This window comes from Athene cunicularia (genome assembly GCF_003259725.1).
Source record: "Athene cunicularia isolate RWA chromosome 5 unlocalized genomic scaffold, athCun1 chr5_part3, whole genome shotgun sequence".
NCBI lineage: Eukaryota > Metazoa > Chordata > Aves > Strigiformes > Strigidae > Athene > Athene cunicularia.
In genome coordinates, this window is record NW_020799103.1 from 4,266,569 (window position 1) to 4,293,072 (window position 26,504).

General features: G+C 39.5%; 1 protein-coding gene across 3 annotated transcripts in view; it reads left to right on the forward strand.

Moving 5' to 3' along the window:
• The window catches only part of MPPED2 (metallophosphoesterase domain containing 2), a 213,262-nt gene that overhangs the window by 152,425 nt on the left and 34,333 nt on the right, over window positions 1-26,504 (forward strand). For all 3 annotated transcript variants that reach the window (XM_026850830.1, XM_026850831.1, XM_026850832.1), the window contains one exon: window positions 13,342-13,567. In XM_026850830.1, the coding sequence (XP_026706631.1) occupies window positions 13,342-13,567 (226 nt within the window). The remainder of the gene's footprint in view (window positions 1-13,341; window positions 13,568-26,504) is intronic.

Below are 26,504 nucleotides of genomic sequence, written 5' to 3' on the forward strand. Positions count from 1 at the left end.
TTTTTTTTTTTTTTTTTTTTTTTTTTTTTTTTTTTTTTTTATGTTGTATGCGACTACAGAACCTAGCAGACAGCAGGAATGATCTTTGGGTTTTGTGCTTCCCACCCCCTTTCCTCTTTTCAGTTCTGCATGTTAGGAAATGTGTGAGGTTACCTTAAACTGAGCTACAAAATGGTATCTCAGTAAAACACCATCCTCCATTTTTTTTTTGGCTTTTGTATAAAATGATTATTTGTTTGCGACCAAATGGCCACTGAGAATAAAGATCTGCTAAAAATGTTAGATTGGGGGGGTTGAATCAAGCTTAAAACTCAAATGTTAGCATTTATTCACACTGTTGTAGACATTACTATGCTGTGGAAAAGCAACATACAGCAATTTATGTTAATGCAAGACTGGCAGACCTTTATCTTACAGTAATTGCCTATACTAGGGGGTTAATAAATGTTCCAAGAATTACTGACTTCTTTTTTTGTTAAAGAAAAATAGATTGTTGTTTCTTTCTGGCTATAACCAGCCTGTGTAGCTTGTTAATTAACCCTCTTATTGCAGGGGGCTGAAGCTGAGTATCTGAGCTCGCGTGCACTGTATGTATCGGAGCGATGCGTCTTGGCACAAAAGGGCTGCCAAAGAAAGACCTGTGCAACTCCACCTCTCCCATCCACCCCAGTCGCGCCTGTTAGAAGAGCTTGAAATGTTTATTGACTGTATTTAGGGAGTATATTGATTTGCAGAGAGCGGGTGTTGTGTTGGTGGGCTCTCCGGTACCACTGGTGGGAAGAAAAAAGGAGAAGAGAACCCCTTCTCCCAGAGCTAAAGGAATCTGTGTTTTCTTTGTCCTGCTTTGTCATCCTGAGCATGGCAGTGTGAATAACGGTGCTTGCTCTGTGGGGTGGATGCAAAACCCACAGGCAGCAGCATCTGCCCTCGGAAAACCCTGGTGCGAGGCTGGGGGGGATCCACGGTGCTGCCACAACCCGTGGCGCCGGGCTGGGTTCAGCGTTTGCCTCGTGTGTGGGTTGGTTCGTGGTGGCCCCTCTGCAGCTTTGGGAGCTGAGTTTCTCAGGACTTGAGATCGCTTTGAGGCTCAGGTCACTTGAGTGCCTCACTTCGCTGAGCTGCTCTGGTCTCCCTTTTCTCATCCTGCACCCCAGCTGTAAGGTGATGGTTACCAAACCCTTACTATTGATGGTACATTTAGCAGAAATGGAACAAAGCAGCACAACAGTGGTGTAAGGAGAGAGGCAAGAAGATGCAAAGCTAACACAGAAGACAGCAAAATAACGTCAAACTAAGGGAGGGACAGTGGCTTGAAAGAAGAGAGAGTCAAATGAGAGCACAGGGTTGTAAACCAGTGGAGATTGACCTGCTTTTTCCAGAGATTAATTTTTTCCCAAGTTAATAAAATTAAGAAATGAGAGCTCAGGAGCACTCTGTACTTTGAATTTCCTGTAACTGTTGATAAGTGAACCTTGAAGACCACAGAATTATGTACACCTTTTCTAATGAACCAGAATATTTAATATTGCAGGCCGGGCTGGGTATCAGAGTGCAATAGCTTTTTTCCTCCTGAATGTTGCCATTAATTTTTTTTTTTATGTGAACAGCTGCAGAAACAGGCTTTTAAAACAGAGCTGCAAATGACAAAAAGTTACCAACATTTCCTTACTTTTATCTGAGCTACCCACCCCCCACCCCCCCAATACATTACTCTCCAGTCTTCCCAGTCCCTAAGCAGCATTTGGCATTTGCATTCACTACTGAGATGAGCAGAAGAACTGCAAGGCAGCCGTGAGGTTTCCTGTATTTTTGTGTGGATGTCTCCTGAGTGTCATAAGGAAGGAGTTCATTCCTTCTGCTCTTCTCTGTCCTTGCGGCAAGTTTTGGCGATCGTTGGGAATAAAATAATGTAGCTATGGCAATGCCTGTGGTCCTGAGTGTAAAGGTCCTGGACTAACGTCCCTTTATAAACCCCCATGCAAAGTAATTCCCCAACTAGCACTGTAGGGAAAGCCATTTGCCGTTTGCAGTCTCCTGGTTGTAAATTATAATCCTGTGCCATTAGCTGGAGTGTGAAAGGCAGGGAGGGATTGCCTGAGCGCGGCTGGCTGAGGGGATGCCCTTCTGGGACAGTCACCCCCTGCCCTGGGGACAGAGGGAAGGAAGAGCCACTGCTCTGGTGACTGACAGCTCTGGCGATGTATGTTAACATAGGTCCTGGCGTTTGAGCGAGTTACTGGAGAGGATGTGTGTACAGTTATAGTGGAAGCAATATAGCCATTCATAAACAAATACTTCCGTGAAGCCAGCTGTAAAAACAATGATGCTTGCCTTTGAGGTGAAAGGGCAAAACCTTAGCAGAAAGGAGCATAAATAAGAAATAAATTGTTACCTTTGTGTAAGTGACTGAAATAGCTGTTGTCTTGTGCTCTGTCTTAATGACCAGCTCTGATTAACTATAGTTGTCACTTTATTCAGCAAAACTTAAGGTCTGCATATCCTGTCTTTTTATTACAGCAGTTTTTTCATTCTTTTTTTATTTAAGCCTATAAACGATGGCTAAAATGGGTAAGTCAAGAGAGACCCTATTCTGCAGAAAGCACACTAGATGAAAAATTTCAAATGCTGCATGCCCCAACAGTTAATGATACAGCTTAATTACAGATAAATATTTATTCATGTACCAGAATCCTTGGTGTACTTCTGTACACAAAAACAAAGTACAGATGCTGTATCATACAGATTTTGCAGCACCTTATGAAAATGTTTCTGTAAATGCAGATGCACAAGATACAAGTACCGTAAATTTCACATATCGTTTAACTTGATTTAAAAACATTTCACTACAATAGTAGGTTGGGTGCTTACTGTTATCCTTATTAAGGAGTACAGATGGCTGCAGCAAAGGGCCTATGTACTTGTAGTAACCAACGGTAGGAAAGATAAGAGTTTCACCCGAATTCTGTCACTTTAAAGCATGTAATATTGCAGAATGGAGTTTGCATTATGTATACTATTTGTCATCATCTGTTTTGTCCTTCCCTCTTTGGAAGGACGATTAGGAGGTATTTCAGCACAGAGGCTTGTCCACTGAAATTCAAATAGTGGTGCCTTGGATTTGTAAAAAACTTCACTCTGAACTGTCTGTCGTGAGGTCCTGGGATGCTGTAACATAAGTAATCTTGTAATTGAAATTCCTTAAAGCCAGGAGAAGAGGTGGCAAGAAATAGTAGCGGGGGGTGAGATTTAGAATTCTGAAATCACTGTCATCGATTTCCATAGTTGTCACTCTAGACCTTTATCAGGCCCTTTTTTTTTTTTTTTTTTTAGTGTTTGGGGTTACTGTATGTGCTTAAGCTTACAAGGAAGGTATCTTAGGCTGTGTGCCATTCTGCTCAGGCAGTTCTAGATGGCTAGAAATAAAAGAACCTGCGTAAGAGGAATTTGGATCCTTGTAATAACATGATACAGTGATTTGGTTGTCTCCTTTAGTAGCTAAGAAACCTCTCTGTGGGCTGGGTTATTAAAAGGAATTTCCGTACAGGGCTCAGGAGATTCCTGGTATCCAAGTTCATCCTGAAAGACTATAATGGAATGTTTAGGTTTATTTAGAATAATAAATTTAAATGTGGGATTCAGAAAATAATACTGGAGGTTCATAAAGACCCGTCTGAATAATTTTAGTTGACTGTAATTTCTGTTTGCTTTCTCTGTGTACTTTCTCTTTGGTTTTTATCCTCTGTAAAAATGTCAGGAGAGGACCATGGAGGTAGTTCTGAAATACACAGGGCTGTCAAATGGAGGAAGAAACAGTTCCCAACAAACATCAGCATCGCCATCCGAAAACGTTTGAAAGCACCTTTGAATATCAAACTTGCTTCTTATACTTAAATGTTTACAAGTAAAAGCACAGAATATGATCACAGGGTAAAATTTCAAAAGCAGCTAATTGCTTTAGCACACTGGAGAATGTTCCGTTCTCAGAGTTACTGAAAAGCTGTTCTGCTTTTAGACAGCAGTCCATGCTTTTAAAACCTTTGGGATATTTAAAAATATTTTATCTTATTTCTTCTTTCAGTTTATTTTCCTTGTGATTATTCTTGCGGTCCCTGATTATTGTTTTTTCCCTTATCATTGTGGGAATTTATCCACCTCACATTAGCATTGGTAGTTAAGTCTGAGCCCCAGTACGTTTTACAGTTTACCAACAACGTACTCAGAAATGACAGATTTGAAAGGAAGTATTTCAGTTCATGTATAAAAATTGAGAAGTTATATAAAATATACGGTATTATAGAAAGAAAACTAAAATAGTTACCAGAAGTTTCTTATTTATGTATTTGGGATTTTTCTTCTCATAAGAAATGCTCTGACCACCTTCCCGGGATACAGAAAAAAAGGAGGCGTTTGGAGGGATTTTTTCAGAAATACTGACCAGACTTTATCAGGCTGTGGGACAGAGGGAGGCATGTACTTACTTAAGCTTTGTGGTTTTAAGCCTCAAAGACTTTCATTTAAAAATGAGAAAACAAATATTTGGAACAAGTTCAAACAGGAGAGAAACAGAATAAAGGTTTTGGTGATGATATGTGTTTCCTGATTGATTGATTGATTTTTTCTTAAGATAGGTAGGTGGATACTGCAGGTGTACTGATAAAGGTGTGTTGTTCAGTCCTGTGGACAGAAAAGTTCTGCTACTCACATAAAGGTCCCTGTCAATAAGGCAGAAAAATCTGGGGCAGAATCCAGGTCTGGCTCCTTTATTCGTAATTCACATTTCCTTAAGTTTTCTGTCAGTAAGTAGTGAAGAATTGATATCCAGACTTGCTTCTCTTTTAAATAAAGATTTTTACTTTGTCTGGAAAATCTTGTCCTTAGCATTCGCTGGCCTGTTGCAGTGTGAAAATATAGGTACATGAAAATGCCAAGACATTGTCTGTGATAATTATGATTAGCTTAATTACTTTCTGTATAATTGTTTCTCAAGATGACCTCCTTTTGGATGGCTTTTATTCATTTATTTTAGAAAAAAAAAAAAAAAAGACTTAATTGGAATTGTAAATTACAGAGACAAAGGGTATGTTATGGGAAGTAGGTCCACATCTGTTTGTGTCAGACAGTGAGTGTTGGCTTTTATACTCTTCAGATTCATGGAGAAAAATAATTTAAATTGATACAATATGTTCGTGCACAAGGTACTATCAACAACCAATATATTATTTCAAAAAATGGTGAGTTTCTTTATAGAGGATTAGGTTACATAGTGTGGGGACTCCGAAAAGAAAATAGAATTGTGTATTGATGCCTTCAGAAATATTATTTGAGGGCAATAAAATGTTCCCTGAAATTCCCTCCTGAGTGGAGAAAATGGGGTTTGTTTGCAGTAATTGCATTTTCTAGCATTTGCTTTCGCACTTTCCAATATGAGTTAAGCCACTTGGAACCTGTGATTTCGTTTTGCTTATTGGCAAAAGTACCATGTAAATTGATCTGTGATGCATTTATGGAGAATGCTTTGAAAATTTTGAAATAGAGATGGCTTTTTCTTATTAGATTTAGATTTTATTAGGGTTCATTTCTATATTTTAGCCTAATGTAATAGTAACCAAAAATGTTCCTTTTCAATTTAGTCTTAATCAGGTTCAAGGAGAACATTTCTACTTAGCCCCACTGGCACTGTGAAAGCAGGGTTTATTTTCCCATTCTCAGCCTTGGTCTTCAGAATTTCAAGATGTGAACCGTTTGAAACCGCACCGAGCTGGAATTGATCTAAAACTTGTCAGACCCGATTCATTAAGATCTTGATCATAAGAGAAAATGTAAAATTCTGTTGGACAAAATACAGCGCGTTTCTGTGTATTTGCAGGATGCATGCACTATAGACCTTAAACTACAGGGGGTTAGGTGCAAATCTCATTAGAAGTGTAAATAAAAGGTAATTCTGTTTAGAGGAACACACTTCACTGCCAGACAAAAAAAAAATGTTCTCGCTTGAAAACCTTACATATTTTCCCAAGTGAAAGCTATTTCGTGTAAGGGATCTCTTTGCAAGTGCACACATAGCACCAGTGCAGTCATGGTAGTCCTTTGTGTGTTGCTTTGCTATGGGAAAGACAAGAGTAGCAGGCACTACTGTTTCTGCAAGAAGCATTTTTAAAAACACAAGGGAAAAATAAGACTGTTGCGATTTCCAGGGAAGGTGTTGTTTTCAGAATTTGCTAAATTTAAAGGGAAACTTCATAGCTGTCAGCTTTTTTGATTTTAAATGAGATTTTTTTTTTTCCTTTTTCTTTCCCTCCTGAAAACTCCCATCTTTTAGGTTATGTAATTACAAGCCTGAAAAGAAAGCCTTTCCAAGGACTAGCAAGCAATCTGTGCTGCTTCTGTTTCAGCTTTCATAATTTTAATGTCAATTTGGGGGACTTTTTACACCTAAGGTTGGCAATGCTGTGAGCTGCAAAATCTGGAGGCTTTTCTGTTTTTGAGGTTAGACTAAACAAAAACTTCAGATTCTGTCTGTTTCAAAACAAATAAACGTCATGTATTAATTGCTAAAACTTTAGTGAATCTTTCCCTGTTTCAAGAAAAAATGTTTCAATACGAGTAACCCAGTGAAATTCAGAACAACTTTTGAGATCAAAAGCCAACACAAGTTATGTCAGATGAATGCTAAGGAAGCGGTGGAACCCTGAAGTAGAACAAAAGATTGTTGCTTATGTTGTGCTACGTTTTTTCTTTTAACAGAGAGGAGAAGGATATTAATCACAAACAGTTACATTAGAATAATGTTACGGTTGAGACATAAATACATAAAAGCAAGGAATTGTTATCGATGCAGAGCATCACTGAGCCAGACCCCCTTAACTGGGTTCTGCGGTGTGCCTGGAGGGTTCACGCTGCACTCGGCGATGTTACCGCCCGGTCTTGTGCAAAATTCACCACATTTACCTACCTGAGAACGAATGGAAGCACTTGGTGTTAGGTACCACTGATCCTGCAGTGTCGGACTTCTCCTAAGTGCCCGTGTAGTTTAGGTAGCACCTCTCTCTGCGGCCGCTCGGACAGGACCGCGTTTGCTGCAGCACCTTGGCCCTACAGAGCTGAGTTGTAGGTGCTGAGGCAAGAGTCGCTCAATACTTCCTTGCTTTCATGGGTTTATGACTCAACCTTGGCATTATTGTAACGTAGTTTTTTGTGTTTAATGTTTCTTAGACTTGGTTTTCCATTGCCAGCATGGAAGAAATCCTAATGCATGAGTTTCAGAGGAGAAGGTAGCAGTCTGAACCTGCTGTGTGGCTCGATCCGCAAGTGTGAGTATTAACGCTAGAGCTGTCAGGCCTTGTGAAAATTAATGAAGCCTGACGGTTACAGAGTGAAAGGTCAGAGGCAGAGCTTGCACTTACCTAACATTTCTGTTTTGTTGTGTCTAACAGCGTTTTCAACAAAGAGGAGCTTTATTATTGTACAAGCTTTAGATTCATCACAGGAATTCAGGGGTCTCAGCCTTTGCTTCTCCCTGTGCTGTGGTTTAATGTTTTCTTTGCATAAAGGCAAAACAGTTAAACTTTCATTCATCTACTCTTGTTGTGTTGCCTGTGTGTGTTTTGCCTTTATTTTTCCTTCTCCAAAATCTTCTGGAGGGGGAAAAAAAAAAAAAAAAAAGAGGCACCTGGACCAATAATAGTCTGAAGAGCTGGTGGGAACACTTTTCATCAAGAAGATTTTGGGAGATCTTGTACTTCAGTTCTTTGTACTTCTTTAGAAGCATGTTCTGGTTTTGTGCATGTTCATGTCTTTTTATTTGCCTGCTTTTTTGTTTTTTAATTGTTTCAATCTGTAGATTTCTGTAGACACAGAGAGGTAAACAAGTAGAAATGCATGGGTTACGTTTTCAGCCGGTATGTTGGTTGCCATCAGTTTTAGCTAGTCCACTGATGACTTTTTGTGGAGGCCGTTTGATTAAAACAGTCAGAATATTTTGACAGTCAGTTGGTCAATCTCATCCTAGAAAAGATGTTTTTCCTACCCAGTTTTGGATCTCAGTGCCTGCAGTTGATTGTTGGTGAGAATAGTCAAATTTATCATTTGATAACTTGAGAGTATGTAACTATACTTAACACAGTCTAACTCATTTATTGCTGCTGAAGGAGAAATAAGAGCCTTTGAGATACTCTGTCTTTCTTTTAAAAAGCTGAGATGGGCTTGTGTGTGCGGGGATTGTGCTGTAAATGCTGGGAAGAGACAGAGAGAGTACCCATGGCCCTGAGATGCAGTGGGCTTTCTGTAAGAAACCTCTGTGAAGAGATGCTGGCCAGTAGCAGGTCTTGCTGGTTGCCCTTGCCCGGTGCCCATCGGTGTGCTGCTTGGGGGTCTGTGGCCAGGCAGCTGATAGCAACCTGTGCTGCTGTGGGGGCTGGAAGTCCACAGGAACGACACAGGATTTGGTCCTTCAGTGTTTATCTCCAGACACGCATGTGGTTGACTGTAGATGAATGCTCCCTGAGCAGGTTTGCACTTCTGAAGCATGTATGATACACCATAAATCGGAGATGGTTCACTGCCACAGGCACCTCACTTGTACAGAGTTTCCTTCTTTTTGAAGGGACTGCGATTTGTACTTAGAGATTTCTCAGCCCATTCCTCAACACGTGCCTAAAGGGTCTATGAGGCTTTGAAATGGGCATGAAAACACTTCACATTTCGTGGAAGTGTTGTGTGGTTTGAATAGTTAATGCATGCTTATGTGTGTTCAGGGCTTCACATCAGAAGCACTTGCATAACATTTGTGTGTAAATGCAGGTTTCTACCACTATACAGACAGCTAGTATCGCATTATTTCCTATTCCCTTGCTTCACTGTGGGTTTTGTAGGTAACAGTAGTCAAAAAATAATGTGATTTTCTATTTTTATAGGGACTCAGCAGTTAACATTCATTGCCAGTCAGACTCTTTTTCATGTCTGGCAGCTCTACAGAACTTGGGTTGTGTGACTAAATTGTACTTGTATGAGGCACGCCGTTAAAACAGGAACGGTTCTTCAACAGATTAAGAATTCCTAAGATCCGGTACTTAAGCATACTTAAAAAACCACTGGAACACCTCCTTACATGGGTTAAAAAAAGCCAACCACGCCCCACCCCTTCCAGCTTCCCCCCTTGTGGCATGTAATAGGTGTATTTAAAATCAGGTTGTTATTCAGCTAACACTTCAAAGTGATGTAAGTAGTTGCAGACAGCAAAAGATGCCCTGTTTTACCAGCATAACAGAGCCTCATTCCTTTTTGTTACATCAGTTTTCAGCTGGATCAGTTTCCTGATCCACCGTGCTCCGTGGCCACCAAATCTGTGTGTTGGCAAAGAGACATGGTAGCAGAGTGAGGATGAGTGCTTGGGGGGACAAAGGTACGTGAGTCTGTCGCTTGAGGGTTGATTTATTAAATGAGAAATCATAGAAATCTTCTGAGACTCCCAGATTAATGTATTTACTATATACAGTTTAGTTTTTACAAGTTATTCACAGTTAACTAGCTTTGCGTTTATCCGAGCAAGAGTGATGCTGACCTTTTGTCTTCCAGAAGAGAACGACTTGTCTAATTGCAATAATTTCTTAATTATTACATTATGCCCTTGCTACTCTGCTGTTGAGGGCAGATGTTGAAAAACATCTTGGCCAAAAGAATACAAAAACATATTGAAGGTTCACGTGCACCCCCTGTGTGTGTATAGAGACACAGAAGATTTCAGATACTCCACTATAAGTGACTACTTCACAGGCTTGGTGCCTTAATCATTTTTCGTAGCTGTAATTATGAGATTTTGATCTCGCCTTTTAAACGTTTAAGTATTTTTAATTTAAATTCAGTTATTACCCTAGGAGTTGATAATTGGGGGTTCTGAAGTTCTCATCCCAGCAAACACATCAAACTCTTTTCCTAGTTTGGAAAGCGATTCTTCTATCTGTTTTCCAGACGCACATTATAAATTAGAATGAATAATATTACTGATGCATGATGGAAAATTTTATAGTTAGGAAATTAGACTAATAAAGACCAAATGTAGCTAACAAAAATTTAGTGAAGGAAAATGAGGAAATGCCTTTCAACCTGTGTATTGTGCTACAGTGTCTCTCTCTGTACAGACAGCACAGATGTAGATATGCAGAGATTAATCCGGCCAAGATGAAACTAAAATACCATGGACTAGGAGATACTGTGTCTGACTGTTTATGCTTCCATATTAAACACAGAAGGTCAGCAGATTATAGACAAAGGGCAGGACTGCCAAAAGAAAACACGCCAGAATATTTCGGAAATTATATCAGAGAGTATGAATGTTATGCATTGCCACAGGGCTTTTCAGGAAGGGAAAACCTGAATGCAATGAATAAATAGCTAATCTGATTGCAGGTAATTTATTACTGTGATTAGTGCTATATAGTCTTTCCTCTGGGAGGAGGAAAGAAATGGATGAGACTTCCTCTTGCTACTCCCCTTTGCTTGGGCCTGGCTTTTGATGTGTTTGCGTTTCAATGAGCGGTGTTGCTCATCACTAGCTCCTGAGCCAGCTCCGGAAAAGGAAAACAAAATGTGCCTGATTATAACGTTGGGGAACTAGGTGGGGAGCCTGGTCAGGCCTGGGTGCCCACCCTGTGGTAAATACCAAAGTACGTACAGATGGAAGCTCATCTCACGCCTTGCTGGATGGGGGACGCGGGGCTGCGGCCGTGCCATCCCCAGCCAGCGCTGGTTACTCTCCCGCTCACGGGCTGTGGGTGTGCAGTCCCGTGGAGCTAGAGCTTATTAGTAGATGTGGACAAGCTTTGGTCCATGGGGGGGTTTCTCCTCCGGGGTCTGTTTTGCCTTATACCTCAGTCCTGGTGTTGGTCGTGGTGGGGCCGTGTCCTGAGGCTGTTTGGTCCCAGGCCCCCCTGCTCCCTGGTGCCTTCTGGCTCTCAAGAATGGACCAAGCAAGGCCTCCCCTTACTCAATAAAATCAACAGCTGTCGACACCAACTGCAGTAAATAGTGTTTGGTTTTCTCTACTGATTTCAGGTGCTTATGTGACATGTATAGCGTTACCTTTGTATTTTTTTAATAACCACTGATGCCACCATTGGTTTGTGTTTTCATGTCCTGCGTGTCTTCAGAGTAAGCCCTCTTTTTTTAAGGTGTCAAGATAAAAATCCACTCACTTCAAGCAAAAATGTTCCAGACTTAATTGAACATAATATCAGCAAAATAGTGCTTATTTTCAAGTCTATCAAAATAAATGGGAAAAAGTGTAAAACTTGGACATTCATCCGGTAAGATGAGAAGTTTTCTCTGCTAAAACTGGCAAATGTTGATAACTTGGCAGAAGCCTGAATTTAACTTCTCCATCCTACTTCTCTGAGAATTTTATCACATCTAGCTTGTTTTGGGGGATTGATAGTTATGACAAGTGTATCAAATTTCATGCCGGTGGTATCTTTTATGTTTCCTGCGAGAGGAGAAAATAGCAATTTTACCTTGTGCCCGGGAGTCACAGAGAGCAGGAATTGTAGGTACCTGCCACATGGAGTTTTTAAATAAAAATGAATTGCAGAGCAGCACGTAACAGAGATGGGGAAGGGGAGGGAAGAGGGGACGGAGTGAAGCGTAAACTGTAAAGGAGCATTTATTGCATCTCCCCCAGCTTTTAATCTAATGCAGCACCACAGAGAGTTATGAATATGTATGGTATGGTCTGTATTTTGTTCAGATGTGAGGTGTCTATGAAGATGTCTGCTTGTTTTTTTCAGGGGGTTTGTAGCTTTTTGGTTTTATATCCAGAATTAACTAATTTTGCAAAGATGGTGTTTATATACATATCTTGTGCAATTCCTGTTTCCGTGCTGTAAATATTGAAAAGCAGAGAGTTTTGACTGGTTCCCCATATGTCTTATTTAGGGGAAAGTTAATCTTGTTGTAAATACTTATAGCTTTACTTTGAAACTTAGTTTTTTAAAAAAAAACCCACAAAACCAAACAGTTTTGAAAGTTGAAAGATGAGTTTTAAACTAACAAAGCCACATCTATTTAGAACTCTTATTCTTGAGAAATACATGACATTCAGTTCTGTGTTCCTCGGAGCAGATGTTGGAAGGACCAGAACTGGAAGATGGGACCATAAATTTCCATGTGCATTTTACTGCCTTTATTTAAAAAAAAAAACCAAAAAAAACCTCAAACAAAACCCCAACCTTTTTTAAATGTTTGTTAGGAATAAACACCAAAATTAATGATTCGGTGTAAGACTAGGAAATCAGGCTTATGATGGAGACAGTAAAAGTTAGCTTTGATGCAAACCTGCGTGTGATTTTCGGCAAATCGCAGTGGGACAGACTTTGTAAAAGAACCTAACTTATGTGAAGACACCACAGTTTGGGACCATATTTTTAAGGGAGCTCAGCACCTAGTATGTTTATTTGGAAGATCTGGCGCTGATTGTTGGTACCAAGTGCTTGAAAATCTGTCTCTCAAACCCACAAATCTGGGTCTGTGGGCCTGATCCATGTTTCCTTCCAAACAATAGGAATAGTTGCCCTGAACTGGGATGATCAACCCTGTATTCTTTATCTCTGACCCTCACAGTAAATGAATTAACCATATGTCCTTTTTCCTACCTTATATCTTATTTGTCCAAATTTCATGGTTTCTTCTACATGTATACTACTTACAGAAATGAGACTCTACCATAAACTGAAGAATAATAATAAAGTCCATTGCAAGTGAATTGAAGCTTTGGACAACAGTTTAGGTCTGGAATAAATGCCACCTGCACACAAATTAATCCCAGTAATGACATAACTTAAAAAGTACCCGTGCCAGGTACTCACAACACGGTTGTGAGGCATACTGCAGTCTCTGGCCTACCCCCTGACACCCAAGGTATCTCACTGCAGGTCACGCCTGTGGATTGGAACTCACGACTGCTGACTCTGGTCCAGTCAAATGAATTGAATGGGTAGAACTCAGTGTCACGTTTTAGGCTAGTCCAAATCAATCGTGTCCTCAGTCCAAAGCAAGGGAGCGGTGGTGGTTTAGGCCACCTTGGGAGGTGGTTTGGTGCCTACCAGCTTGTTTTGTTTAACTCTGCAGTACGCGCTTTTTATTATGACATTGCTTTGTGTGACGTTACTTTCCGTTTTAACACAGTTCCATTCAGTGGAAGAGAAGCAGCATTAATAACTTCTGCTCAACATGGAGATGCACAGAGATCTTGGGTATTATATTCTGTCACTGCTAGCTGTCTACTTATTGTGCCGACAATGCTGGTGTGGGAGGAAAATGTGCTAATTAAGTCCTCTTTTTTTGTTATTTCAGGAAACCTACCGTATGAATATAAAATAGTGATTGCTGGGAATCATGAACTGACATTTGATAAGGAATTCATGGCAGACCTTGTTAAACAAGATTACTACCGCTTTCCCTCTGTGTCCAAATTGAAACCAGAGGACTTTGACAATGTTCAGTCACTCCTGACAAATAGTATTTACTTACAAGATTCAGAGGTAACAGTTAAAGGATTCCGAATATACGGTGCCCCATGGTAAGTCTCAATTTAAACTTTCTTTGCTGTTTATTACTTAAACCACAGCAGGAATCGTTCCTGTTGAAAATGCATGAAGCTGCTTTGTTGCATTGCTCTGCAGACACTATCGAATATAGCTGTAAAGAACTGCCACCCTGAAACAATCGCCACATTTTTATTTGGTGGATAAATAGGCTGTATTTAGCCGTGTGTGTGAAGTAAGACAAAAGGAATTGTAATTATTTCTATTCTGCCTTCTGGATGCACTTAAAAAAAATTGTGGACTCAATATCCACTCTGTGTTTGTGGATTAACTGCAGTAACATCTTAGTATGCTATATCCTGTGCTGTTCAGGTATTTGTGTGTGCTGTGCTAATAGATTAGCATGGTAGCATTTAACACCCACACAGCACAAGGTGCAAGGCAGCAGGTGCTTTATTTCTGATCAGTTCGAGGCATTTGTTTTCTTTTGCTTGTACATTTGTGATAACGAAATTTCAAGCCAGTTTTGATCTCATTCCACCCCTGTGCAAAGCATATGCAGGAAAAATTGCTGTCCAGTTTTGTACTTAGGAGACTCTTCCTCGTTTTTTGGACACGGTGTTTAACTGTGATGCCTGATACCTCTGTGTGGAGTCTTGGGTAGCACTTGTTTTCAATTCTCCTGCTGACAGCAGCCACAGTCCTTTCAGGCTCTACCAGAAACCTGAACTTCAGTGATGGTGATAATCATTATGCTACTTGGTGCTCTCAATTTTCAGCTGAAGTACTTAGATGCTACTTTATGCACACCTATAAGGAGGGTTTATTATAAGCTTATAACTTACGTTTTTGATGTCAGGCATGCTTTAGAGGTGAAAGTAGAGGAGGATGGGGGTGAATGTTAGGGGTTGAACCAAAGAATGGGGCCAGTCTATACAGATATTAGAAGTTTTCCCCTTCATCTCACCTCTGGTGACTGTTCACTTGGTCCATAGGCCTTGGTGATTTGTATAACACCACATATTGATGCTTCTGATGGTGCTTTTTTTTGGTCATATTGTGTACATTAGTGCTGGCTAGAAAACTGTGATCTAGGTCTGTATATCACTTTCTTGACTTAAAATACAATTTTCTTTTAAATTTAAGTCATAGCCTTTAGCTAGTAATTTCAAGCAGCCTGACATTGCTTAGCTAAAAATGAAAAAATAAAAACTCCAAATCTTGCAGTATAGCTAATTGTGAAAGACGATCTTAAATCAGGTTAGAAATCATCTCTTAATGACACTTAAAAGTAATTTTTTTTTTTTAATATTAGCAGCATATAGCACCCAGAAGAAGGTGTGGGACATAAGGCCTTGGGTAGTGTGAGGTGGATTTGAGACTTGCTGCAAGGTGAGCAGCTGTGTGAGCTGGAAGTTTAGCTGCGAAGATTGAGATTGTATTCAGCTTCTGTCATGTGTATGTCTTAGAGGGTTTGTATTCTGCAGGCAGCCAACGATTACAAAGTGTAGGCACCTTTCAGATTTATTTGGGGCAGATTTTCTTGAACTCTGCTTCCTACAGAGCTGATGGAGAAATCTGGAGAACGTAGAATCCAAGTCTGGGGAAGAGAGAGCTTGTATTCTAAAATGGAGAACCACATGATATGCCTTTGCATTTACATCTACTGCCAAAATGTAGTGATCTTTTTTCCCTTCTTTTGCTTCAGGAATCCATAATGACACCATGTTACCCTTTTGTATCGAGTTGCATTTAGAAGTTCTTTCATTTTGCGGGTGTACACATGGGTTTAGAATGTTTGTTCTCAAATTTTAAGGGATGCTGCATAAAGGACCCGAGTTGTTTTAACCATAACAAGTAGATGGCATATGTATTCTGACCTAGTCATGGAACATAAATCCAAATTATTCCTTCCTCTAATCCATCAATAACTGGATCTTTCCAATTAAGTGATCAATGGGAAATAAAGCTAGATTTCTAGAAAGGCATGCTGAGCTCCAATCAAGTGCAGACTTCTCTGTTGAAGGATGTTTCATTTGTGTTCAACCGTGGAAAACTGTTGTCAAAGCGTGTTTTGAGCAACTGTTGATGTGGAGTTCAGGCTATCATTTTGAATACAGCTCTTTAGATCAGTTAGTCTGTGTTTGGAGGACAGAGATACCATGTCTTCTTTCCCTTTTCTCTTTTTTTTTAAATAATAATGACAGTTCCTGGAAAATAGGAAATTTCAGCTAGTTTCCTACATTTTAGTGGGTCTGAGAGGAAGGAAAAGGCACATCAGACACTGGAAAAATCTGTTCCAAATCTCTTCTGTGTCTGGAAACTGAGACAGAATGGTCAGGCAAGCCTGTTAGCACTTCTTAATTTGTTTTCTCCTTCCCCTCCAATCACATCTCACTCTACTACTATAAATCTTCAGATTACCCCAAAGGAAGAGAATTTGTGGGGGGTTTGTATGTATTTATGGCCTCCTTACCCCAATTAGTTCTGTCACACAAGTGGAACACTGGTCATTAACCCAGAAGATGCGCCAACCCTAAAATGAGATAAGTTGGCATGTTCAATTTATGTGCATTTTTGTAAGTATTTCCAGAGGGAAAAAAAATTCTCATTTGCTGATAAAGCTACTGGTTTTAATTTAAAAAGAGGGATCAAACCAAGAATAACAGCTGTGATTCTGGAGGTTTCAGCCTGTCAGGGGTTTCTAAGAAGTAATTGCCAGAAGACTGGGAAAACTGGCTATAAGTCATCTATCTATTTAGAAAATTTAAATTGCCAACTCAGTGTAACTACAGAAAAGAAATATCAGTCCATATTCATTACATGTTATTACTCATGGTACATCTGAAAGCTTTCTAAAGACCTAAGAGAATTCAAGTAGTGCCTCCTAACTTACAATTTAGTAGAATTTGTATGTAGAAAATAACTTACAATACGCGGGAGCATTCATGTGTATTTGCAATTGGAATGTGCGGTGGTGCATATCAACAGCCTCTAAGGAGCAGAAAATTTGAATTTAGCCTGATGGTTCTGAGAGTATTAAATGGCATTAGCTGGAGGGGAGTTGAAAACGGAGTATCAGCCCCTAAAAGAGAAAAGAGCGAGGGTGGGACATGAATCACGCTCTGAGCTCTGCTAGTTTTCGGAGGTGGAGAATGTAACTGACATTTTCACACCTTAAATAGGAGATTCTTTGATGTACCTTGAAGGAGCAAAATGGCTGAAGATTTTCCATTTGCTCTATAGATAACAATCCACAAAAATATTTCACTTCTTTCTCTTCCTTCTGGCTTTGACCTGTGAACCCGACTTGTTTGGTGAGAAAATAATTGATAGTTCATACTTTATGCAGTCAAAACTCCAGAAGATTTCAATGGAAGGATTTTTCTCCTTTAGAAATTTGAGATTGAGGCCACTTACTGATCGGGACAAAAAAACCCAACCTCGAACAGTAATAGCGATACAAATTTTTAAATATTAAAACTCCCTTTGTGAAGTATACGTAAGGATAACTCACACTGATGTATATGTAACAGCGTAAGGAGAGACAGTCTGTTTTCACTGTGGCTTTGGATACTGAATATGTATGTTAATATGTGTAAGTTTTATTTAAATTCAAATGTTGTTATTTTAAAACACATATTTTTTTGAATTATATTTGAAATTGTTCGTCCATGCTAAGGACTGAATTTACTGCAGCATGCTATAGATGTTTGAACACAAATATTCTAGCAATGTCTGTTTTCTAATGAAGCTTTAAAAGCATTCAAACCACCAGAGGACTGCAGTTAACTGGAGCCAGAAATTCTTTAAACCACACTTTGACAGAAAGAATTGTTCGGGGAGAATATTTTTCTCTGGTTTATTTTGTTTGCTGTTCAGCTCTACAGGTAGCTTTTTTGGTTTGTTTGAAAGACAAAAAAGGTTGAAATGAAAAAGTATTCTGATAAACTTTGTTTTGTTTGCGTAGAAATTTGTGGGACTTAATTTCATGAATAATGATGCCGTAGGCTTATATATGTATTTTAAATTCTGTTCTCCATAAAAATTCCACAAAAAATGTCACAAGCTGTAAGTATAAAATAATTTAATAGAGCAATCATTTACATTATTTTTAGCTATTAAAATATATGGGCAAATTCCATCCATATCTAGCAAAATGAAAAGTAAAACTGAAGACCGAAACCTTTCAGCATATATATCTGTTTAGATAAGTATAGATAGATGAATCTTTTTAAGGGAAGAAAATATGAAAAATTAATATAAAAGCTAATTTGATATAAATCAATGCGTTTTAATGGTTAACAGCATCAGCTTTATGGAAATAACTATGAAAAGCAAAACATACAAGATGAAAATTGATTATTTAAATAATGACTGAAATCTGTGATTTGCATCATTGTAATGAAAATCAATTAATTCTGAACGAAGCTGGGAATAAAGCTCTTCCCTTCTGACAGGAACCGCAGCATTGTTCAGCGGTATCCTGCACATTTGTCAAGTTGTAGCTTGTTCAGGTCTCAAGAACAGAAGCACAAAGCTGGCCTCCCAGTTGCTTTTAATGAATACTAGTGGGTTTTTCCTATGTCCAAGAATTTGATCTGTAGGGTGATCCAGAGGTCAAGAACAAACGGCTCACTATCACTCACCTCTGCGAAGGCAAGGCTTTCATTTGCTTTTTTTAGTAACTCTAGAGGAAGTGCCTTAACTCTTTTTCAGAAGCAAAATTTTAATTGGCATAGATAATGCAGCCTTAAGAAAGCATAGACAGGTTCAGCCATCTCCTTTAAAACAATGCTTTATGCATTTTTTTTTCTTTTCTTTTTAGCCCAGTGTAAATTTTGAGGGTCTCATTGAATGGTTTTGCATCACTTTGAAATTATTTTTGTAACTCTGTTTCTTTCCCTGCTTCCCTTGCAATCATATTTTAATACAAGTAGCCCTAAGTTAGTACCTCTCCCTTGTTCTGATCAGTGTTTTTTTGGAATTTGTGTTTATCCTGTCAGAAAAGTGTCAGATGTTTGTTTGTTTGTTCTTTTTTTCTTTCCAATTATAAGTTTTGTAATGCATCATGGATTTTGCTGACAGTCTTCAAGTTCTTGAAATAGCAAGCAAATTAACAGCAGATATTGAGCGCGAGGACTGGAAAACCAATTGGCAACTCACATGATGGGATTCAGATATACTGATGGGTTGGAATGGATCTCATTTCTTTTATTTTCATAGTCGTAGCTGGCAATTAGCTTGTGCCTAAAAAAGAGAGGATTAGAAATTGGACTACTCAGCAATAAAGTTCTTCATTGCTATTTAGTAGTGAGGAAACCAGGGGGAGACAGGACAAGTGTTGGTGTTGCACTGTTTTTTTCAGGAATTCTGGCGTTCATTCGGTGGAAGTCAGCAACTGAGAAAAGTACTGGCAAAGACTGAAGTCTTCTGTCTGTGTATTAAACAAACACACCGTGGTTGTGTTTAAAGGTGCAGGTTTCTGTTTCATTTTTCTTGGCACATCTCCTTCAGGTCTCTCATTTTTGGATTGAGTAATGTATTCCTCCTGCTCTGGAATTGCAGCTGTTTGTTTGCATTTCTGGTCTTGTTGGGAAAGTCACTGATTTTTTTCTTCAGTCTGCTTGATAGCAGATTCACTTCTAAGTAAAAAATTGTCCTGTTTACTTTAAAAGCTTGTTTGTTTTGTTTTAATAAATAGTGGAATGTTGATAATTTTAAATATATTATTTCAGAAGTCGTGTTTAATACTACGATGCTAACCTGTCCTAGCTGCTTTGGAAAGCTCTGCATCCTGACGCTCGGGCAGATCATGAAGCCTCAATCTTCCCTTCAGGCTTCACTTCAGCAAGAATAAGAACTTCAGAGTGTTCATTCCTAGTGTGACACGCAAATTGTGTCTGTTTGTGGGCGGAAGTCTAGCCAGTTAAAACACACACAAAATGGTGGGTTTTCTGACTCCTGAGTTTTTCCTAGTTTGGTAGCAGGCATTTGAACTCTTTCAGAGCAGTACCAAACAGATGATTGTAGGAATCTGCTCTAATTCCTGCTCTGTTTTCCTGGAGTTGAGTAGGTGCAACGCAAAAAAAACCCCAAAGAGACAGAATGAGCATGAGCTGTGCTGTTAGGGACTCATTATTTATGGTGGTCTCCTGTTCGTAGGTTGAAGTGGGGTTTGCTCAGCAGCGAGGTCATTTTGATATACACGTTGTGCTTACAAAACCCACAAGCTGTGGTTGTGTTTGTAGTTTTGCTTTGTTAAGTTTTTATTCACTTGCCAGCTGTCCAGGAACAAGAAGTTTGCTTTCCTTTGTCCGAACACTGGAGTAACGCGGTAGTTAATGTGGCATTTGTGTGCACTGAGCGGGCTGAAAGCATCTGCACCCGGTGAGGAGTTAGGAAGAGTAGGGATTAATTAGAATACTACAAAACTCCTGAAATTTTCAACTTAGCTGCTACACATTTCATCTTGGGAGCTGGGGAAGGAGGAAGGAAAGGAGAGTTAACTCAAATGTTGAGATACGCTGTTCCTTACAAGGTTGGACTCTTGTGTGTTGATGCTTGTTTGAATAAATTCTTCCTTGTGGCTTCTGCACTTCACGACTCCTACTTTTCCATTTTTCTTCTACCTATATGTGCACTGTACCTCTTCATGGTGGTCTAGTGCAGAAGAGAAGAAAGACCAAACTGAAAATACCATGTTGTTAAGGTTAACTGAAAAATTATTTCACTTGAGGACAACTGTGTTCACAGTAGGAGAGTGGAGAAGTAAGAGAGGGGCTTTGTCTAGCTGACATCAGAATGGAAGGTATTTAAATGTGCCAAGTCTGGGACATGAGTAGTGTCACTGACTCAGATTCATGATAAGATTTAATTCAATTTATGATTACCAGTTACAGATACACATATTAACAGCTTTGCTGAGTTAAATTATAACTGGAAAAACGGGGATACTTTCCAGTGTCTTTAAAAGATGTGAAATAAATGAGATTGGGGTGGGGAGGCAACAGGGGAGAAGATAGGTCTTGTCCTCTGTTCTGTCAGGTGGTTTGTTTCAGAGTTCATCTATTCAGGACAAACAGGAAAAAATTTGGAAGAATTTCCATTGCTTCAGGTAGAGCTGCTAAAGCTTACACAATGTGATGGTGATAAAATGCAATAGAAATAGAAGAGATATTATGTTTGAAAAACTGTATTTGGTTTTAATACAAAAGTCAAATAAAAAATGACTAGATTCTGTTAGCTCCCAGTGAAAAACAAGATTTCTCATGGCTTGTCTTCAAGATGATTTGGGTCGTATTTCTCTAATATTTATTGATCAAAATGCTAACTTTACCCTGACATGTGTATAAAATGCTTAAAGTAATTCACAGAGGTTATGAAATAAAGCAAAAATTGCATAAGCACTTCAAATAAGAGAACACTGATCGTGAATCTGAGCATAGACATAAAGGTCAATAGTGACAGCTGCATTCATCAGATTTTCATGAGAATCCGTTCAGTAGAATAGATCTGGCACCTTATTTCAGAAGTGGTCAAGACTCATGGATTCAATTGAAAATCAATGAGACCACTGGGTATTTATAACCACCTCTAAAATGTTTAGGTGTTCGTCTATATTATGGCTTGTGTGCATCTGAAGTATGAGTTGCTGACATTTCTGACTCTGCTAGTTAAATATCAAAATCTTAATAGGGCTGAGAGCTTTGTGTATATGCACAGAGAGAGAAGGCTTAAGCAGTGATTTACAAGCAGGGAGGTAGGTGTCAGCAGCTCATCGTTGTGCCTCCAGAGATGGGGCTCGGTGGCCCGCACCCTTGAGTAAGGCATCCCTCCCAGGCTGGGATGCCTTGCTACCTCCTCAGTTAATTTGGCACAGACAAGGGTATTGTTCTACAGTCTGCATGCCCAGTGCACCTGGGAGAAAGGTAATGGAAGTTACCACCTAGTAACTCCTTTCTCTGTTCCTCTAGCATTTTAGAGAAATGTTGAACGCAGTGTCCTTCAGTGTACCCGCTTAGCTGTTTGCCTTGCACGTCGTGTTTGGAAACTCTGTGCCTATGGCTACTTTGACAAAGGAAATAATGTTTCCTAGAAAATCAGATCGTGATCATTTGAAATCATCTGACAAGTGTGTAATTGTATTTATTTTGCAAGCAGTGTTGCGACTACTTGAGTATGGTATCTGCAGATCTGCCAACCTGTCTATCCTCTCTGGAGAGCCTTTTGTTCTGGTGCTTCAGCAGCGTTTGCTGGATGGGTAGGACTGACACAGAAGTTGTGTGGTATGTTCTTCAAAAAGCTGGTTCCTTTCTGTACCTATGTGAATCAGTGTATCTGACAAAAGCTGGTATTTGCAGCTGCTAACTGTATTGCTGCTAGCTGCATCTTGAGTAAGTTTTAGGGGTTTGTGCCCTGGGAATATACTTACAGATCGTCTATTGCCTCAAACTTTCTATAAAAAAAAAGCTTTATGTAAGAAGGAAGGATGAATCTTTCAGTCTCCCTTTCCTGGCACAGATTTTAATGCATCGTGTTTCCAAAACTGGGAATGTAATAAAAAGAAACTACAAGAAAGGTGTTCTCTTTAACACCTCTCTTGGTGTTCCATCTGGGCTGCTTGGGATAATTCCATGTCCTGCATCACAGGAGAATGGAGGAGAAAAACTGAAAGCTAAAGCATTCCCGTGTTTAATATGGGATGCCTCAATACACTGTAATCTCCAGGGTTAATGTGTACCTGGATGTGTTTTTTTCAGTTTTTAGTAAGTTTTGTCTCCCTCTTCTGTTTGTGAATGTAACCCAGGTTTTGTATTTGTTGAGAAACGGAGAAAGAACCCTTGTAAGCAATAATGTCTTCTGTTGTGTAACCTGAAGATCCTTTTTTGTAAACTCCTAGATTGATAAGGTTCAAGGACATTGCTTAAGTTCTTGTGTGTATGGCAGTGGAAGAAGTAGAGCTTTGGGGAAAGCTTAGAAAATGTGGAAATAAGTAGAAATATCTGAAAATAATGTTTAATCTCTCTGTAGAAAAAGCGATACTATGTCACATAAAGGACGACAGCCATCCTTCGTGAGGTTAGAAGGAATCTTTTAGTCCATTCGGGATTCTGAACAGCACATTGCATGTGTTTAATGAAGCACTAGCTAGGAGTGCTACCTGCAGTTGTTCTTGAACACTGAGGCACAGACACACACACACACAGCATTTTGCGTTGCCATTATCTTCGCTACATTTTGTTATAGCCAAGCAAATTGAGTATTTTCAAAAGCAGAGGAGTAGTTTTCCTCAGAGGCATGAAAAAGTTCCATCATTTTCCATACAGTATTTGTGTAGACACTGCACATAGTTCACGCATAACTTGTAATTGTTGTTGAACGTTAGCAAAACTCCAGGTAATGAAAAAATGTATGTTATCTCGCATTTCGTCTCAAAGGGATTTATTTCTAGGACTTTTCTCTGGCTGTGAGTACCTTTTCCTCATGTAGTGGAATCCTGCTCAGGGCCAGCCAAATCCACTGGCCAGGCTGGCACAGCAGGAGCAGCACACCCTCCTTGCGGGGTCAGATGGGCTGTGTGGGATCTCTGCTGGGTCTTAGCATCTGCTACCATATTGCAGTAGCAGCCGCGCTTTGAGTAACAGTCATTCATTATAAGCCAGTATTGTATTTGATGATCCATGTATGTGTAACTGAAAAGTACAGTTCCTGCAAATTTTATAATCGTATCGACAGGATTTTAAGTGATACTTAAAGTGTGAGATGAAAGTATGCTTTGTTTCAGAGAATTTTGTTGTTGTTGTTTCATAAATTTTGGAGTTAAAATATTCAGAGATGCAGAGGCTGATCGTCCATCTGGAAGTGAGCTGCTTTAGCACAGAACAGCGAGACCTCACTGTGAGGATGTGCCTTTAGCAGATAATTACTAGCAGTCAAACTACCTAGAGTGTACACCTTTTCTTATTTATATTCCAGTCCTGTAACCTTCCCTATTCTCTTGTGCCTTTGTTCTATTAATCTACAAAACAGGGCTCGACTTGTGATTAGTCCTTAGAGGTTGTTTCTATTAATCAGGCTGCAAAACAGGTCTACTTGGATGTTCTGTTGCAAGTGCTTAATGTGCTCTCCCCATCAGTCCATGGCACAGAGCTGCTGGGGTTGTCTTAAATGGCAATGAAATCAGTGATGTGTCTGCGGCACTTTCTTTGTGTTTACGTCTTGATTGTGTTGCTGTAGGATGGGGAAAATAGAAAGAGGAAAATAATTGCAGTCCTATAGAAAATTGCTTAAGTTAGTGACATTTGTGGCTACGCGTTGATAGAGAGCTAACTGGCAGCTGCAGGACGGATCCTGTCACAGCAGAACCTCTTGTTTAGGTGCGTTTTGAATGCAGAGAACCTGCCCCATCTTTAAATGTGAGGATTAAAATCCGAGCTTTGATCACAGATACGGGGCTGCCTTTTAACTCTTTTACAGAGTTTTAAAGATAAACCTATCCCTGTAACATTCAGAGGGTCATTTAAGATAGTACATATTTTTTTCTGTAGTAGGTAGAAAGCCGGAAAGATTTCTGCTGATACATGTATAACAAAAAATAATCTAAGAGTTGGTGGAATATAAACAAAAACCCCCAAACCGAACTGTTCTGTAACACTTCCATTATTAGAACTTATCGTAAAATTTGAACAATAAACAGCATATGTAGTGAGAAACTAATCTAGTTTCATTATAGAAGATATTACTAACTATAAAAGCGCAATGATTTATGCTTCTAATTAAATACAGTATTTCCTCCCTGTAGGAGGAAAGTATCTATTTTTAAAATGTATCGGAAGAAACAAACCAGACCCCTAGTTATTTTGTCTGTACTGTTCTTTGGTTTTATTTTGTTTTTTAAGTTTTTGTGATGTTGATGACTTATTTCTTTGTTGAGCTAGCGAAGTCTGTCATTGAACTAAAGAACTTAGGCTGCTGTCTGGAAAAAACCCTGGCTCTGAAGCAGCAGGGCTTGTCTCAGCCGCTGTGCTCGCCTCTCACTGTGCTCCTGCCTATTTTTTCTGTATTCCCACAGCACATGCCTCAATTTCTCTAGTGCACAAGCTTAAATTACCAGCCTTTGCAAAACTGGCCCAGTCTTGACTTCCAGTGAAGTCCACACCTGAATGCCTGTTGACTCCACCGAGAACTGGTCCCTTACTGCTTCACGCCATCATTTACCCACCAATTTGAAAGGCTTTGTGCCGCCTCACCCCCAGCTACAAACTGCTTCATTAGGCTGCGGCTTGTCCAGTTTGACCTTTCATGGCCCAGAGAGCAGAGTTAAATGCCAGTGTGACACCTCCCTCCCTCGGCTGAGGCAGTGCAGATGGCGTGCCTTCAGTTGTGCTTATCACTGACACGATCCGGACACGAACAGCGGGGCGAGCGCCACCCAAGTAACCAGTTCCACAGAAGTGAAGGAGAAGGGGTTCCTAGTTGTGTCGTGCCCGTGCTTCATTGTGTTGGTTGAGGAGGAGCTGGGATTCTGGGTTACCATCTTCTCCCTGTGGCAAACCTGAGGTGCTCCAGAGAGCTGTTTGAAGGGGCCATATAGTAGTAAAGCCATTTTCTAGAGGATTGCAGACTAGTAATAAGTCACTTAACCAAATTAGTAATAGTTTGTATTGTTCAAGGTGGTTTTCTTTCCAGTTCTAGCTGTCTTTGGATAATTCTGTTTCAGAGCCACCACTGTGGAATTTTACATATATCGTTCTTACTAGGATTTCAGAAGAAACAGGTCCCCTAAGGTTGTTTTCTCCAGTCCCCTTTTGGTAATTTCATTTTTGCCAGCTATTTCTACTGGGTTTTTTTCCTCTTTCTTCTTTTTTCCTTCCTCCTTATCATTTCCCCAATTATCAGAGAAATCACTCTTCTTGCATTGATTCATTTCGACCAGAGTCTGGAAGGCACAGAGAATCAAATTAACTAATATTTTACTTTTGCATGTGATTAATGCTAATGCTTACAAAGAAGAAAATACTTTACTGTGATTTAATTTTCATTCTCTGGTTGATTCCCAGTGATTTAATTTTGCAGAGGGTTGTCTGTCTGCTTATTGTCTCTTACTGGAATCATTGAAGTTAGAGATGGAGAAGACCTATTAAGTCATTCTGCCATTGCAGGCTTGTCTCCTACACTGTATTTTTGTATGTTTTGCCCAGTTTTAATGAATGAAGAAAAGGAGTTTTAGTTAACTCCTTTCAAGATTGTTCCTTAGTGTAGTAGGTGTTACTAATAGGAACTAGTATTCTGCTTATATTCTTCCTATTTTGATTTAATTTTTTTAAAAAATCCAAATTGTGCCATATTTGATGATGAGCCTACAGGTTTCTTCTACCTTTTGTGATGTTTATATTCTTGTACCTTTCGGGCCCTGTGTTAATTACATGATATACTCAGTCTTTGTAATGCTTTCAGATTGTCTTCTTTGTTCTTTCTTATTTATGGTGAGGGTTTTTTTTTTAATCACTGTTGAGGTTTTTTTATATTCCTGGGTGATGGGTTTTGGTTGGTTATTGGTTGGCTGTTTTTAAAAAAAAAATAAAATTCACAGGAGGCTTAGAACCAAACCCCAGTATTCTTCGTGGATGTCGCTAACGTGTGCTGTATGTTGAGTGGAGATTACCTGGCTGGTTGAAACACTGATGTAGAACAGTGATCGTATGTTTCATTGCTTCTGCAGAAAGTCCAGACTTGTGTCACACTGTCTTTTTGATGTCTTGCGATACATTCATGTGTGTAGCCCAGATAATTTTATTCTTTTTCCCATTCATGATGCAAGCTCATACATAATTTGCTGTAAGCTCCTGCCCCTAGGTCTTTTGTTTTAGCTTAACGGCTTTCAGGTTTCTTCCTCTCACTCATTACTTACATTTTTAAATTCTTCTCAGATGTATTAACCTGCATTTTTTTCTGAAGGAATCTGTTTTT